Source organism: Oncorhynchus gorbuscha, unplaced genomic scaffold (genome assembly GCF_021184085.1).
Source record: "Oncorhynchus gorbuscha isolate QuinsamMale2020 ecotype Even-year unplaced genomic scaffold, OgorEven_v1.0 Un_scaffold_1651, whole genome shotgun sequence".
NCBI lineage: Eukaryota > Metazoa > Chordata > Actinopteri > Salmoniformes > Salmonidae > Oncorhynchus > Oncorhynchus gorbuscha.
In genome coordinates this window covers 72,638-89,893 of record NW_025746370.1, presented here as the reverse complement: position 1 = coordinate 89,893, position 17,256 = coordinate 72,638, and the positions used below count along the sequence as shown (strand labels likewise).

The window sequence follows — 17,256 nt, the reverse complement described above, 5'->3', positions numbered from 1 at the left end:
GCTTGGTAAATACAGGCAGCTTGGTATATACAGGCAGCTTGGCATGTACATGCAGCTTGGTATAAACAGGCAGCTTGGTATATACATGCAGCTTGGTATATACAGGTCACAGGCAGCTTGGTATATACAGGCTACAGGCAGCTTGGTATATACAGGCTACAGGCAGCTTGGTATATACAGGCTCCAGGCAGCTTGGTATATACAGGCCACAGGCAGCATGGTATATACAGGCTCCAGGCAGCTTGGTATATACAGGCCACAGGCAGCTTGGTATATACAGGCCACAGGCAGCATGGTATATACAGGCTACAGGCAGCTTGGTAAATACAGGCAGCTTGGTATATACAGGCCACAGAAGCTCGTCTGGAGGTTAGTTAACACAGTGTCCAAAGAAGGACCAGGTGTATACAGAATGGTGTCGTCTGCGTACAGGTGGATCAGAGAATCACCAGCAGCAGGAGCGACATCATTGATACATACAGACAAAAAGAGTCGCCCCGAGAATTGAACCCTGTGGCACCCCCATAGAGACTGCCAGAGGTCTGGACAACAGGCCCTCCGATTTGACACACTGAACTCTATCTGAGAAGTAGTTGATGAACCAGGCGAGGCAATCATTTGAAAAACCAAGGCTATTGAGTCTGCTGATGAGGATGTGGTGATTGACAGAGTCGAAAGCCTTGGCCTGGTCGATGAAGACGGCTGCACAGTACTGTTTTTATCGATGGCGGTTATGATATAGTTTAGGACCTTGAGCGTGGCTGAGGTGCACCCATGACCAGCTCGGGAACCAGATTGCATAGCGGAGAAGGTACGGTGGGATTCAAAATGGTCATTCGAAGGTTTTTCTTTATTTTTACTATTTTCATCATTGTAGAATAATAGTGAAGACGTCACAACTATGAAATAACACATATGGAATCATGTAGTAACCAAAAAAGTGTTTAACAAATCAAAATATATTTTATTTTTGAGATTCTTCAAAGTAGCCATCCTTTGCCTTGATGACAGCTTTGCACACTCTTGGCATTCTCTCAACCAGCTTCATGAGGTAGTCACCTGGAACGCATTTCAATTAACAGGTGTGCCTTGTTAAAAGTTCATTTGTGGAATATCTTCCCTTCTTAATGCATTTGAGCCAATCAGTTGTGCTGTTACAAGGTAGAGGTGGTATACAGGAGACAGCCCTATTTGGCAAAAGACCAAGTCCACATTATGGCAAGAAAAGCTCAAATAAGCATAGAGAAATGACAGTCCATCATTACTTTAAGACATGAAGGTCAGTCAATACGGAAAATGTCAAGAACTTTGAAAGTTTCTTCAAGTGCAGTCGCAAAAACCATCAAGCGCTGTGATGAAACTGGCTCTCATGAGGACCGCCACAGGAAAGGAAGACCCAGAGTTACCTCTGCTGCAGAGGATAAGTTTATTAGATATACCAGCCTCAGATTGGAAAGGAAGACCCAGAGTTACCTCTGCTGCAGAGGATAAGTTTATTAGATATATCAGCCTCAGATTGGAAAGGAAGACCCAGAGTTACCTCTGCTGCAGAGGATCAGTTCATTAGATATACCAGCCTCAGAAATTGCAGCCCAAATAACTAAATGTTTTATTGTTTTATTGTCAGTGTTGTTTATTGTTGTGTTGGTGCGCGACGGGTCCTCGTACCCATGTTTCTTCATGTCTGTACTTTTGGTGTTATGGAGCATGTTCCGTGGACATTTATTAAAAGACTCCATTTTGACTCTCCTGCGCCTGACTTCCCTGCCACCTATACACACGGCGCTGACAATCACAGAGTTCAACTAACAGACACATCTCAACATCAACTGTTCTGAGGAGACTGTGTGAATCAGGCCTTCATGGTTGTATTGCTGCATAGAAACCACTACTAAAGGACACCAATAAGAAGAAGAGACTTGCTTGGTCCAAGAAACACGAGCAATGGACATTAGGGGCAGCAGGTAGCATTGTAGTTAGAGCGATGAACTAGTAACTGAAAGGTTGCAAGATCGAATCCCCGAGCTGACAAGGTACAAATCTGTCGTTCTGCCCCTGAACATGGCAGTTAACCCACTGTTCCCCGGTAGGCCGTCATTGGAAATTAGAATTTGTTCTTAACTGACTTGCCTAGTTAATAAATAAAAAAACTGAAAAACTGTGTCTTTGTGAGATGCAGAGTAGGTGAACGGATGATCTCTGCATGTGTGGTTCCCACCGTGAAGCATGGAGGAGGAGGTGTAATGGTGTGAGGGTGCTTTGCTGGTGACACTTTCTGTGATTTATTTAGAATTCAAGGCACACTTAATCAGCATGGCTACCACAGCATTCTGTAGCGATACGCCATCCCTTCTGGTCTGCAGTTATTGGAACTATCATTTGTTTTTCAACAGGACAATGACCCAACACACCTCCAGGCTGTGTAAGGGCTATTTGACCAAGAAGGAGAGTGATGGAGTGCTGCATCAGATGACCTGGCCTCCACAATCAACTGACCTCAACCCAATTGAGATGGTTTGTGATGAGTTGGACCGCAGAGTGAAGGAAAAGCAGCCAACAAGTGCTACGCATATGTGGGAACTCCTTCAAGACTGTTGGGAAAGCATTCCAGGTGAAGCTGGTTGAGAGAATGCCAAGAGTGTGCAAAGCTGTCATCAAGGAAAAGAGTGGCTACTTTGAAGAATCTCAAATATAAAACATACTTTGATTTGTTTAACACCTTTGTTGGTTACTACATGATTCCATATGTGTTATTTCATAGTTGATGTCTTCACTATTATTCTACAATGTAGAAAATAGTCAAAATAAAGATAAACCCTTTAATGAGTAGGTGTGTCCAGACGTATGACTGGTACTGTATGTAAATGAGTACAGAGCCATCAGCACCACTACTGGTTTTGGTTTCATGACACCATTTCACTGTGGAGCCGCCCGTCCAGTCCAACCACTTTAGTGTACAAGAACCCTCAGCCAACTATATTTAATGATCTGAACGTCCTGAGTTCCAAATTTCACAAGGAGTTCCGTAGGGAAGCACAAGTCTCTGAACCACTCTCAAATATTTTTAAAAAAGCTCTAGAACATTTAAATGGATTCCAAACGATGTTTTAATTCCCTCCCAATAAAATGGTATAATATACACTGTGCTCCTTTGTAAAGCATTGACTTCTGAACCTATAACACAAGTGTGTTTTAATACTTTGCTCACAAATAATGGAAAATGTTGCTAGCAAGCGAACGGTAATGCTAATGGTACGATGCGCCTCATAAACGAGCGCCCTGCGTATTACAGCCTGATTAACAATCTAACCTCTACCCACCTTCCTGCCATTACCAACATGTTGGGCCTTCCTGCCACCTCCTACCTGTTGGGCCTTCCTGCCATCTCCTACACATTGGGCCTTCCTGCCACCTCCTACATGTTGGGCCTTCCTGCTACCTCCTACCTGTTGGGCCTTCCTGCTACCTCCTACCTGTTGGGCCTTCCTGCCACCTCCTACACATTGGGCCTTCCTGCCACCTCCTACATGTTGGGCCTTCCTGCTACCTCCTACATGTTGGGCCTTCCTGCTACCTCCTACATGTTGGGCCTTCCTGCTACCTCCTACATGTTGGGCCTTCCTGCTACCTCCTACATGTTGGGCCTTCCTGCTACCTCCTACATGTTAGGCCTTCCTGCTACCTCCTACCTGTTGGGCCTTCCTGCTACCTCCTACCTGTTGGGCCTTCCTGCCACCTCCTACATGTTGGGCCTTCCTGCCACCTCCTACACGTTGGGCCTTCCTGCCACCTCCTACCTGTTGGGCCTTCCTGCTACCTCCTACATGTTGGGCCTTCCTGCCACCTCCTACCTGTTGGGCCTTCCTGCTACCTCCTACCTGTTGGGCCTTCCTGCTACCTCCTACATGTTGGGCCTTCCTGCCACCTCCTACCTGTTGGGCCTTCCTGCCACCTCCTACATGTTGGGCCTTCCTGCCACCTCCTACCTGTTGGCCCTTCCTGCTACCTCCTCCACGTTGGGCCTTCCTGCCACCTCCTACACGTTGGGCCTTCCTGCCACCTCCTACCTGTTGGCCCTTCCTGCTACCTCCTACACGTTGGGCCTTCCTGCCACCTCCTACATGTTGGGCCTACCTGCCACCTCCTACACATTGGGCCTTCCTGCCACCTCCTACACGTTGGGCCTTCCTGCCACCTCCTACATGTTGGGCCTTCCTGCCACCTCCTACATGTTGGGCCTTCCTGCTACCTCCTACATGTTGGGCCTTCCTGCCACCTCCTACATGTTGGGCCTTCCTGCTACCTCCTACCTGTTGGGCCTTCCTGCCACCTCCTACACATTGGGCCTTCCTGCCACCTCCTACACGTTGGGCCTTCCTGCCACCTCCTACACGTTGGGCCTTCCTGCCACCTCCTACACGTTGGGCCTTCCTGCTTCCTGCCACCTCCTACCCGTTAGGCCTTCCTGCCACCTCCTACACGTTGGGCCTTCCTGCTACCTCCTACCTGTTGGGCCTTCCTGCCATCTCCTACACATTGGGCCTTCCTGCCACCTCCTACATGTTGGGCCTTCCTGCCACCTCCTACATGTTGGGCCTTCCTGCTACCTCCTACATGTTGGGCCTTCCCATGTTGGGCCTTCCCTACCTCCTACCTGTTGGGCCTTCCTCCTCCTACATGTTGGGCCTTCCTGCTACCTCCTACCTGTTGGGCCTTCCTGCCACCTCCTACACGTTGGGCCTTCCTGCTACCTCCTACCTGTTGGGCCTTCCTGCCATCTCCTACACGTTGGGCCTTCCTGCTACCTCCTACCTGTTGGGCCTTCTTGCCATCTCCTACACGTTGGGCCTTCCTGCCACCTCCTACACGTTGGGCCTTCCTGCCACCTCCTACACGTTGGGCCTTCCTGCCACCTCCTACATGTTGGGCCTTCCTGCCACCTCCTACCTGTTGGGCCTTCCTGCCACCTCCTACACGTTGGGCCTTCCTGCCACCTCCTACCTGTTGGGCCTTCCTGCTACCTCCTACACGTTGGGCCTTCCTGCCACCTCCTACCTGTTGGGCCTTCCTGCCACCTCCTACATGTTGGGCCTTCCTGCCACCTCCTACCTGTTGGGCCTTCCTGCCACCTCCTACATGTTGGGCCTTCCTGCCACCTCCTACCTGTTGGGCCTTCCTGCCACCTCCTACCTGTTGGGCCTTCCTGCCACCTCCCACCTGGGCCTTCCCACCTCCCTGTTGGGCCTTCCTGCCACCTCCTACCTGTTGGGCCTTCCTGCCACCTCCTACCTGTTGGGCCTTCCTGCCACCTCCTACCTGTTGGGCCTTCCTGCCACCTCCTACCTGTTGGGCCTTCCTGCCACCTCCTACCTGTTGGGCCTTCCTGCCACCTCCTACCTGTTGGGCCTTCCTGCCACCTCCTACCTGTTGGGCCTTCCTGCCACCTCCTACCTGTTGGGCCTTCCTGCCACCTCCTACCTGTTGGGCCTTCCTGCCACCTCCTACACGTTGGGCCTTCCTGCCTCCTACCCTCCTACCTGTTGGGCCTTCCTGCCACCTCCTACCTGTTGGGCCTTCCTGCCACCTCCTACCTGTTGGGCCTTCCTGCCACCTCCTACCTGTTGGGCCTTCCTGCCACCTCCTACACGTTGGGCCTTCCTGCCACCTCCTACACGTTGGGCCTTCCTGCCACCTCCTACACGTTGGGCCTTCCTGCCACCTCCTACACGTTGGGCCTTCCTGCCACCTCCTACACGTTGGGCCTTCCTGCCACCTCCTACCTGTTGGGCCTTCCTGCCACCTCCTACACGTTGGGCCTTCCTGCCACCTCCTATACATTGGGCCTTCCTGCTACCTCCTACCTGTTGGGCCTTCCTGCCACCTCCTACACGTTGGGCCTTCCTGCCACCTCCTACATGTTGGGCCTTCCTGCCACCTCCTACACGTTGGGCCTTCCTGCTACCTCCTCCACGTTGGGCCTTCCTGCTACCTCCTACACGTTGGGCCTTCCTGCTACCTCCTCCACGTTGGGCCTTCCTGCTACCTCCTCCACATTGGGCCTTCCTGCTACCTCCTACACGTTGGGCCTTCCTGCCACCTCCTACACATTGGGCCTTCTTGCCACCTCCTAACATTAGGTCAGGTTTAGCCCTCTTTCTGTTGTGTTATTGTTTGTGGTAAAGTTACGTTTTACACACCTTAGTGAATTGTAGTTGTAGTTTGATATCCATAGTGATTTGACATGTAGTGGTGCTGAGTTGTAAAAATGGTGAACTGAAGCCAAATGTTTCTTTCCATGTTCGCTCAGTGAGGTCCCTCTGTCTCTTACCCCCCACACACCCATGTACCCTAATCCCCCCCCATCCTGACTCCATCGCCACATGGGCCCCCAGGCTGCGTCCCTCTCCCAGCATGCATCCTGGTAATGAGGACCAGTTAGAACACTAATGAGTGTGTAGCTCGTAGCTCTAGCCAGTACTGACTCAGCGTACAGTAAAGGGCTGTTGAAGGAGAGCTTCTCAACCGGTTTTATTTCCTATATGGTACCCACAATCACATTTCTCTCTGCCCGAAGTACCCCCCCTGTTTGTACAACTGATCATCATGTCTACTGTATGTTCTCATGGGTCTTCCCAAGTACCCCTGGTGGATTGGCTAGGGAGATGCAGGGGAGAGGTCCTAGCAGCCAAGGTTGAGAGCCAGTGGCACGGTAGTAAACGTGGTCCCCCTGGACGGGATCCAACCCAACTCTTCATCCCCCAACCTGGACGGGATCCAACCCAACTCTTCATCCCCCACACCCATGTCTGGAACAACATTTATGAGAACACTGAAGTCCAGACTTCTTGTCATTTTGTTTTGTTTTAAATGATTGGCTAATAATAAAACTATATATGTTGAACAAAGCTCAGAATGTTTATATTATGGATCTGACTGAGTTCTATTAGCGTCTGGCTCTTCACGACTGAGTGGAATCGGTGGTGTGTTCGTTATGTTCACCTCCGTCTCCCCGGATTTGCCTTCTTAGCAACTTTTTAGCACCAGTCTCACAAACGGCTAACAGTCTCTCGGCACAGGCCAGGGGTCTAGTGTGGAACGGACTAGCCCAGCTCGCCTGGCGTGGAACGGACTAGCCCAGCTCGCCTGGCGTGGAATGGACAAGCCCAGCTCGCCTGGCGTGGAACGGACAAGCCCAGCTCACCTGGCGTGGAACGGACAAGCCCAGCTCACCTGGTGTGAAACGGACTACCCCAGCTTGCCTGGCGTGGAACGGACTACCCCAGCTTGTCTGGCGTGAAACGGACTAGCCCAGCTTGCCTGGCGTGGAACGGACTACCCCAGCTTGCCTGGCGTGAAATGGACTACCCCAGCTTGCCTGGCGTGAAACGGACTAGCCCAGCTTGCCTGGCGTGGAACGGACTACCCCAGCTTGCCTGGCGTGAAACGGACTAGCCTAGCTTGCCTGGCGTGGAACGGACTACCCCAGCTTGCCTGGCGTGAAATGGACTACCCCAGCTTGCCTGGCGTGGAACGAACTACCCCAGCTTGCCTGGCGTGGAACGAACTAGCCCAGCTTGCCTGGCGTGGAACGAACTAGCCCAGCTCGCAGTAGACTCAAGTAGACAACTAGAGTCAGGGACGCTGATGAGTGTGTTTGCGAGATGCCGGACAAAGGAAACATATGAAACGTTTCAATATGAGCATCTCCACAGGACCTATCTTCCCTACAGACCTACATTAAGATATGGTTCCGTTACATTCTATAGAACTCACACCGTCCTGTTTGGTCTTTCATTAGAATATGGTTCCGTTACATTCTATAGAACTCACACCGTCCTGTTTGGTCTTTCATTAGAATATGGTTCTGTTACATTCTATAGAACTCACACCGTCCTGTTTGGTCTTTCATTAGAATATGGTTCCGTTACATTCTATAGAACTCACACCGTCCTGTTTGGTCTTTCATTAGAATATGGTTCCGTTACATTCTATAGAACTCACACCGTCCTGTTTGGTCTTTCAGTAGAATATGGTTCCGTTACATTCTATAGAACTCACACCGTCCTGTTTGGTTTGGTCTTTCATTAGAATATGGTTCCGTTACATTCTATAGAACTCACACCGTCCTGTTTGGTCTTTCATTAGAATATGGTTCTGTTACATTCTATAGAACTCACACCGTCCTGTTTGGTTTGGTCTTTCATTAGAATATGGTTCCGTTACATTCTATAGAACTCACACCATCCTGTTTGGTTTGGTCTTTCATTAGAATATGGTTCCGTTACATTCTATAGAACTCACACCGTCCTGTTTGGTTTGGTCTTTCATTAGAATATGGTTCCGTTACATTCTATAGAACTCACACCGTCCTGTTTGGTCTTTCATTAGAATATGGTTCTGTTACATTCTATAGAACTCACACCGTCCTGTTTGGTTTGGTCTTTCATTAGAATATGGTTCCGTTACATTCTATAGAACTCACACCGTCCTGTTTGGTCTTTCATTAGAATATGGTTCCGTTACATTCTATAGAACTCACACCGTCCTGTTTGGTCTTTCATTAGAATATGGTTCTGTTACATTCTATAGAACTCACACCGTCCTGTTTGGTCTTTCATTAGAATATGGTTCCGTTACATTCTATAGAACTCACACCGTCCTGTTTGGTCTTTCATTAGAATATGGTTCTGTTACATTCTATAGAACTCACACCGTCCTGTTTGGTCTTTCATTAGAATATGGTTCTGTTACATTCTATAGAACTCACACCGTCCTGTTTGGTCTTTCATTAGAATATGGTTCTGTTACATTCTATAGAACTCACACCGTCCTGTTTGGTCTTTCATTAGAATATGGTTCCGTTACATTCTATAGAACTCACACCGTCCTGTTTGGTCTTTCATTAGAATATGGTTCCGTTACATTCTATAGAACTCACACCGTCCTGTTTGGTCTTTCATTAGAATATGGTTCCGTTACATTCTATAGAACTCACACCGTCCTGTTTGGTCTTTCATTAGAATATGGTTCCGTTACATTCTATAGAACTCACACCGTCCTGTTTGGTCTTTCATTAGAATATGGTTCTGTTACATTCTATAGAACTCACACCGTCCTGTTTGGTCTTTCATTAGAATATGGTTCCGTTACATTCTATAGAACTCACACCGTCCTGTTTGGTCTTTCAGTAGAATATGGTTCCGTTACATTCTATAGAACTCACACCGTCCTGTTTGGTCTTTCATTAGAATATGGTTCCGTTACATTCTATAGAACTCACACCGTCCTGTTTGGTCTTTCATTAGAATATGGTTCCGTTACATTCTATAGAACTCACACCGTCCTGTTTGGTCTTTCATTAGAATATGGTTCCGTTACATTCTATAGAACTCACACCGTCCTGTTTGGTCTTTCATTAGAATATGGTTCCGTTACATTCTATAGAACTCACACCGTCCTGTTTGGTCTGTCATTAGAATATGGTTCCGTTACATTCTATAGAACTCACACCGTCCTGTTTGGTCTTTCATTAGAATATGGTTCCGTTACATTCTATAGAACTCACACCGTCCTGTTTGGTCTTTCATTAGAATATGGTTCCGTTACATTCTATAGAACTCACACCGTCCTGTTTGGTCTGTCATTAGAATATGGTTCCGTTACATTCTACATGACTGAAATTGGGAGTCGAAAAATTGTGCCATTAAAAGTAACACGTATGTTAAATTAAATACTGACAATTTCAGGAAAGATTGAAATCCATTTTTTTAATGATATTGAGGTCATAATCAGTACATTTTTAGTCAAACAAATAAATAATTAAACCACCATTCAAAGCTGTTGCTTTTATGAATTTTGTCTTGCTGCTTTTTGTTCTATGTTGCTCTGTCTGTATGCTACGTCTTGCTTGTCCTATGTTGCTCTGTTTGTATGCTATGTCTTGCTTGTCCTATGTTGCTCTGTCTGTATGCTATTTCTTGCTTGTCCTATGTTGCTATGTCTGTATGCTACGTCTTGCTTGTCCTATGTTGCTCTGTCTGTATGCTACGTCTTGCTTGTCCTATGTTGCTCTGTCTGTATGCTATGTCTTGCTTGTCCTATGTTGCTCTGTCTGTATGCTACGTCTTGCTTGTCCTATGTTGCTATGTCTTGCTTGTCCTATGTTGCTATTGTCTATATTGTAATTGTTTTTAATAACCTGCCCAGGGACTGCGGTTGAAAATTAGCCGGCTGGCTAAAACCAGCATTTTTACTGAAACGTTGATTAATGTGCATTGTCCCTGTAAAAATAAAATAATCTCAAACTCAAACTCGGGCTTTGTTAGGAAACACTGCCATCGTGTGGTGGGTATTGTGAATTACTACATGTATATCAGAGGAGAGGAGCATAGACAAGAGCAGCGGACACTCGTGGTAAAACCAATGACTGTATGGAGGGACTGGCTGTTGACCGACAAACCCGATGCGGAACACATCCAAGAGGCCAGAAACAGACGGGGTTGGTTTACAAATCAAAGGATTACTGACCACCTGATAGCTATATTTCCTATTCAGATGTTTACTGGAAACATCAATACATTTGCACAGTAAAGTATTTGCTTGTGTTTCAAATCATTTTACAATGATTGGTTAACTAGCTATAGATATAACATCTAATTAAATTGCATTGTCTCATACACATCCTCTACAGGTCTTATTACAGGTGCAGAGAAATGCTTGTTTCTAGTGTCAACCGTTTCTAGCTCTCGTCTGTCAATCGGTGGCATACCGAGTCATCCCACTCCCTCGTCTGATTGGTCGTTTCCCACAAACCGTTAATCGCCGTACGCGTCGTCACACTCCCTCATTTGATTGGTCGAGTAGGCGGGTCTTCCGACTTTGTGGATGTGGTAACTAGAGACGACCCTAGTTTAGCCAGGGAATCCGGGTAAAGGCTCAGGAACAGGATATAGCTGGGTGCACATGTGTACTAGGCTAATTCAGGAGACAAATTGTAGTTTTTATGCCCTGATACGGAAACAAATACATTAGATTAAGAAAGCGAAGCCTTCTTCACAACAATTTAACCTCTCTCCTTGAAGTTCTTGATCATCCGATAAATGGTTGATTTAGGTGCAATCTTACTGGCAGCAATATCCTTGCCTGTGAAGCCCTTTTTGTCCAAAGCAATGATGACGGCACGTGTTTCCTTGCAGGTAACCATGGTTGACAGAGGAAGAACAGTGATTCCAAGCACCACCCTCCTTTTGAAGCTTCCAGTCTGTTATTCAAACTCAATCAGCATGACAGATGGATCTCCAGCCTTGTCCTCGTCAACACTCACACCTGTGTTAACGAGAGGATCACTGACATGATGTCAGCTGGTCCTTTTGTGGCAGGGCTGAAATGCAGTGGAAATGTTTTGGGGGGGTTCAGTTCATTTGCATGGCAAAGAGGGACTTGGTAATTAATTGCAATTCATCTGATCACTCTTCATAACATTCTGGAGTATATGCAAATTGCCATCATACAAACTGAGGCAGCAGACTGTGAAAATTAATGTTTGTGTCATTGTGAATATAGTGAATATATTAAATGTACAGGCTACAATGTGGTAATAACTACAGTAGATGATCAGTGAATATATGAAATGTACAGGCTACAATGTGGTAATAACTACAGTAGATGATCAGTGAATATATTAAATGTACAGGCTACAATGTGGTAATAACTACAGTAGATGATCAGTGAATATATGAAATGTACAGGCTACAATGTGGTAATAACTACAGTAGATGATCAGTGAATATATTAAATGTACAGGCTACAATGTGGTAATAACTACAGTAGATGATCAGTGAATATATTAAATGTACAGGCTACAATGTGGGGACCTCATACATAGTAATAACTACATGTATATACGACTTGCATCCTTGGCACAAAGTTATATTATATTCTACTCAATCCATAGGCTTCATTAATGTCCGTCAGACTGTTTTGAAGTTGATACAACTGGCTATGATAGCTGAGGTTCATAACTAGGTTCTGAACTGATGAAAACCAAACGTTTTAGGGTTTATACACAGATTGGCTATGTTTATTTATTTATTTATTTCACCTTTATTTAACCAGGTAGGCTAGTTGAGAACAAGTTCTCATTTACAACTGTGACCTGGCCAAGATAAAGCAAAGCAGTGCGACACAAAACAACAAAACAGAGTTACACATGGAATAAACAAACATACAGTCAATAACACAATAGAAAAAAAGAAAGTCCTAGATGTGAGAAGTGTGTAGAAGGGAGGTTCCTAGATGTGAGAAGGGAGGTTCCTAGATGTGAGAAGTGTGTAGAAGGGAGGTTCCTAGATGTGAGAAGTGTGTAGAAGGGAGGTTCCTAGATGTGAGAAGTGTGCAGAAGGGAGGTTCCGAGATGTGAGAAGTGTGCAGAAGGGCATGAGATAAAGGAATGTGTAGCATTGTGGAAAGAAAAGGTATGTGTTAATTGTAGGGGTGCTCATGGGGCTGGGGATCGGAAATGTGCCATGCGAAAGAGGCAGGTTGAGGATTCCAGGGTTAGAGTAGTGCAGAAGTTGTCATATGCTGAGGCAGTGAAGAAAGTAGAGGAAGGTGGTTCAAGGTGGAGGGATCCTGAGAGGAGTGGTGTGACTAGTAGATCTGTACCAGAACAGAGGGATAAACCCAACAGATCTACTAGTCACACCACTCCTCTCAGGATCCCTCCACCTTGAACCATCTTCCTCTACTGGGGCGGCAGGGTAGCCTAGTGGTTAGAGTGTAGAGGTGGCAGGGTAGCCTAGTGGTTAGAGGGTAGAGGTGGCAGGGTAGCCTAGTGGTTAGAGTGTAGAGGTGGCAGGGTAGCCTAGTGGTTAGAGGGTAGAGGTGGCAGGGTAGCCTAGTGGTTAGAGTGTAGAGGTGGCAGGGTAGCCTAGTGGTTAGAGTGTAGAGGTGGCAGGGTAGCCTAGTGGTTAGAGTGTAGAGGTGGCAGGGTAGCCTAGTGGTTAGAGTGTAGAGGTGGCAGGGTAGCCTAGTGGTTAGAGTGTAGAGGTGGCAGGGTAGCCTAGTGGTTAGAGTGTAGAGGTGGCAGGGTAGCCTAGTGGTTAGAGTGTAGAGGTGGCAGGTAGCCTAGTGGTTAGAGTGTAGAGGAGGCAGGGTAGCCTAGTGGTTAGAGGAGGCAGGTAACCTAGTGGTTAGAGTGTAGAGGCGGCAGGGTAGCCTAGTGGTTAGAGTGTAGAGGAGGCAGGTAGCCTAGTGGTTAGAGTGTAGAGGCGGCTGGGTAGCCTAGTGGTTAGAGTGTAGAGGTGGCAGGGTAGCCTAGTGGTTAGAGTGTAGAGGTGGCAGGGTAGCCTAGTGGTTAGAGTGTAGAGGTGGCAGGGTAGCCTAGTGGTTAGAGTGTAGAGGTGGCAGGGTAGCCTAGTGGTTAGAGGGTAGAGGTGGCAGGGTAGCCTAGTGGTTAGAGTGTAGAGGTGGCAGGGTAGCCTAGTGGTTAGAGGGTAGAGGTGGCAGGGTAGCCTAGTGGTTAGAGTGTAGAGGTGGCAGGGTAGCCTAGTGGTTAGAGTGTAGAGGTGGCAGGGTAGCCTAGTGGTTAGAGTGTAGAGGTGGCAGGGTAGCCTAGTGGTTAGAGTGTAGAGGTGGCAGGGTAGCCTAGTGGTTAGAGTGTAGAGGTGGCAGGGTAGCCTAGTGGTTAGAGTGTAGAGGTGGCAGGTAGCCTAGTGGTTAGAGTGTAGAGGAGGCAGGGTAGCCTAGTGGTTAGAGGAGGCAGGTAACCTAGTGGTTAGAGTGTAGAGGCGGCAGGGTAGCCTAGTGGTTAGAGTGTAGAGGAGGCAGGTAGCCTAGTGGTTAGAGTGTAGAGGCGGCTGGGTAGCCTAGTGGTTAGAGTGTAGAGGTGGCAGGGTAGCCTAGTGGTTAGAGTGTAGAGGTGGCAGGGTAGCCTAGTGGTTAGAGTGTAGAGGTGGCAGGGTAGCCTAGTGGTTAGAGTGTAGAGGTGGCAGGGTAGCCTAGTGGTTAGAGGGTAGAGGTGGCAGGGTAGCCTAGTGGTTAGAGTGTAGAGGTGGCAGGGTAGCCTAGTGGTTAGAGGGTAGAGGTGGCAGGGTAGCCTAGTGGTTAGAGTGTAGAGGTGGCAGGGTAGCCTAGTGGTTAGAGTGTAGAGGTGGCAGGGTAGCCTAGTGGTTAGAGTGTAGAGGTGGCAGGGTAGCCTAGTGGTTAGAGTGTAGTGGTGGCAGGGTAGCCTAGTGGTTAGAGTGTAGAGGTGGCAGGGTAGCCTAGTGGTTAGAGTGTAGAGGTGGCAGGGTAGCCTAGTGGTTAGAGTGTAGAGGTGGCAGGTAGCCTAGTGGTTAGAGTGTAGAGGAGGCAGGGTAGCCTAGTGGTTAGAGGAGGCAGGTAACCTAGTGGTTAGAGTGTAGAGGTGGCAGGGTAGCCTAGTGGTTAGAGTGTAGAGGAGGCAGGTAGCCTAGTGGTTAGAGTGTAGAGGCGGCAGGGTAGCCTAGTGGTTAGAGTGTAGAGGTGGCAGGGTAGCCTAGTGGTTAGAGTGTAGAGGTGGCAGGGTAGCCTAGTGGTTAGAGTGTAGAGGTGGCAGGGTAGCCTAGTGGTTAGAGTGTAGAGGTGGCAGGGTAGCCTAGTGGTTAGAGTGTAGGACTAGTAACCGAAAGGGTTGCAAGTTCAAATAGTAGGGTATTTATTCATACTTGTTGTGAGTGTAGTGTTAGATGGTAGGGTATTTATTAATACTTGTTGTGAGTGTAGTGTTAGATGGGTATTTATTAGTACTTGTTGTGAGTGTAGTGTTAGATGGTATTTATTAATACTTGTTGTGAGTGTAGTGTTAGATGGTAGGGTATGTATTAATACTTGTTGTGAGTGTAGTGTTAGATGGGTATTTATTAATACTTGTTGTGAGTGTAGTGTTAGATGGGTATGTATTAATACTTGTTGTGAGTGTAGTGTTAGATGGTAGGGTATGTATTAATACTTGTTGTGAGTGTAGTGTTAGATGGTAGGGTATTTATTAATACTTGTTGTGAGTGTAGTGTTAGATGGGTATTTATTAATACTTGTTGTGAGTGTAGTGTTAGATGGGTATTTATTAGTACTTGTTGTGAGTGTAGTGTTAGATGGTATTTATTAATACTTGTTGTGAGTGTAGTGTTAGATGGTAGGGTATGTATTAATACTTGTTGTGAGTGTAGTGTTAGATGGGTATTTATTAATACTTGTTGTGAGTGTAGTGTTAGATGGGTATTTATTAATACTTGTTGTGAGTGTAGTGTTAGATGGTAGGGTATTTATTAATACTTGTTGTGAGTGTAGTGTTAGATGGTAGGGTATGTATTAATACTTGTTGTGAGTGTAGTGTTAGATGGGTATGTATTAATACTTGTTGTGAGTGTAGTGTTAGATGGGTATTTATTAATACTTGTTGTGAATGTAGTGTTAGATGGTAGGGTATGTATTAATACTTGTTGTGAGTGTAGTGTTAGATGGTATGGTATTTATTAATACTTGTTGTGAGTGTAGTGTTAGATGGGTATGTATTAATACTTGTTGTGAGTGTAGTGTTAGATGGTAGGGTATTTATTAATACTTGTTGTGAGTGTAGTGTTAGATGGGTATTTATTAATACTTGTTGTGAGTGTAGTGTTAGATGGTAGGGTATTTATTAATACTTGTTGTGAGTGTAGTGTTAGATGGTATTTATTAATACTTGTTGTGAGTGTAGTGTTAGATGGGTATGTATTAATACTTGTTGTGAGTGTAGTGTTAGATGGGTATGTATTAATACTTGTTGTGAGTGTAGTGTTAGATGGTATGGTATGTATTAATACTTGTTGTGAGTGTAGTGTTAGATGGGTATGTATTAATACTTGATGTGAGTGTAGTGTTAGATGGGTATGTATTAATACTTGTTGTGAGTGTAGTGTTAGATGGTATTTATTAATACTTGTTGTGAGTGTAGTGTTAGATGGTAGGGTATGTATTAATACTTGTTGTGAGTGTAGTGTTAGATGGGTATGTATTAATACTTGTTGTGAGTGTAGTGTTAGATGGGTATGTATTAATACTTGTTGTGAGTGTAGTGTTAGATGGTATGTATTAATACTTGTTGTGAGTGTAGTGTTAGATGGGTATTTATTAATACTTGTTGTGAGTGTAGTGTTAGATGGTAGGGTATTTATTAATACTTGTTGTGAGTGTAGTGTTAGATGGGTATGTATTAATACTTGTTGTGAGTGTAGTGTTAGATGGGTATTTATTAATACTTGTTGTGAGTGTAGTGTTAGATGGTAGGGTATGTATTAATACTTGTTGTGAGTGTAGTGTTAGATGGTAGGGTATGTATTAATACTTGTTGTGAGTGTAGTGTTAGATGGTAGGGTATGTATTAATACTTGTTGTGAGTGTAGTGTTAGATGGGTATTTATTAATACTTGATGTGAGTGTAGTGTTAGATGGGTATGTATTAATACTTGTTGTGAGTGTAGTGTTAGATGGGTATGTATTAATACATGTTGTGAGTGTAGTGTTAGATGGGTATTTATTAATACTTTTTGTGAGTGTAGTGTTAGATGGTAGGGTATGTATTAATACTTGTTGTGAGTGTAGTGTTAGATGGTAGGGTATGTATTAATACTTGTTGTGAGTGTAGTGTTAGATGGTATTAATTAATACTTGTTGTGAGTGTAGTGTTAGATGGGTATGTATTAATACTTGTTGTGAGTGTAGTGTTAGATGGTAGGGTATGTATTAATACTTGTTGTGAGTGTAGTGTTAGATGGGTATGTATTAATACTTGTTGTGAGTGTAGTGTTAGATGGGTATTTATTAATACTTGTTGTGAGTGTAGTGTTAGATGGGTATGTATTAATACTTGTTGTGAGTGTAGTGTTAGATGGTAGGGTATGTATTAATACTTGTTGTGAGTGTAGTGTTAGATGGGTATGTATTAATACTTGTTGTGAGTGTAGTGTTAGATGGTAGGGTATGTATTAATACTTGTTGTGAGTGTAGTGTTAGATGGTAGGGTATGTATTAATACTTGTTGTGAGTGTAGTGTTAGATGGTATTTATTAATACTTGTTGTGAGTGTAGTGTTAGATGGTAGGGTATTTATTAATACTTGTTGTGAGTGTAGTGTTAGATGGTATTTATTAATACTTGTTGTGAGTGTAGTGTTAGATGGTAGGGTATTTATTAATACTTGTTGTGAGTGTAGTGTTAGATGGTATTTATTAATACTTGTTGTGAGTTTAGTGTTAGATG

The 17,256-nt window shown here is 45.5% G+C and overlaps 1 protein-coding gene across 1 annotated transcript; it reads left to right on the top strand.

Annotated features, from left to right (window-relative positions):
• The first annotated feature begins 3,257 nt into the window (after positions 1 to 3,257).
• Positions 3,258 to 7,297, top strand: LOC124023595 (extensin-2-like). Its single transcript, XM_046337975.1, has 3 exons — positions 3,258 to 4,398; positions 4,460 to 5,809; positions 7,077 to 7,297. Exons 1-3 carry the CDS (start codon positions 3,258 to 3,260, stop codon positions 7,295 to 7,297), a joined length of 2,712 nt encoding a protein of 903 aa, XP_046193931.1.
• The last annotated feature ends 9,959 nt before the right edge of the window (positions 7,298 to 17,256 follow it).

Bases quoted from the DNA above. Each gene is read 5' to 3' on its own strand.
- LOC124023595 (XM_046337975.1), top strand. From the start codon at position 3,258: ATGCGCCTCATAAACGAGCGCCCTGCGTATTACAGCCTGATTAACAAT. The intron at 4,399-4,459 runs GCCTTCCTGCCA...CCTACCCGTTAG, and splicing joins TGCCACCTCCTACACGTTGG to GCCTTCCTGCCACCTCCTAC. The intron at 5,810-7,076 runs GTTGGGCCTTCC...CTCTCGGCACAG, and splicing joins CTTCCTGCCACCTCCTACAC to GCCAGGGGTCTAGTGTGGAA.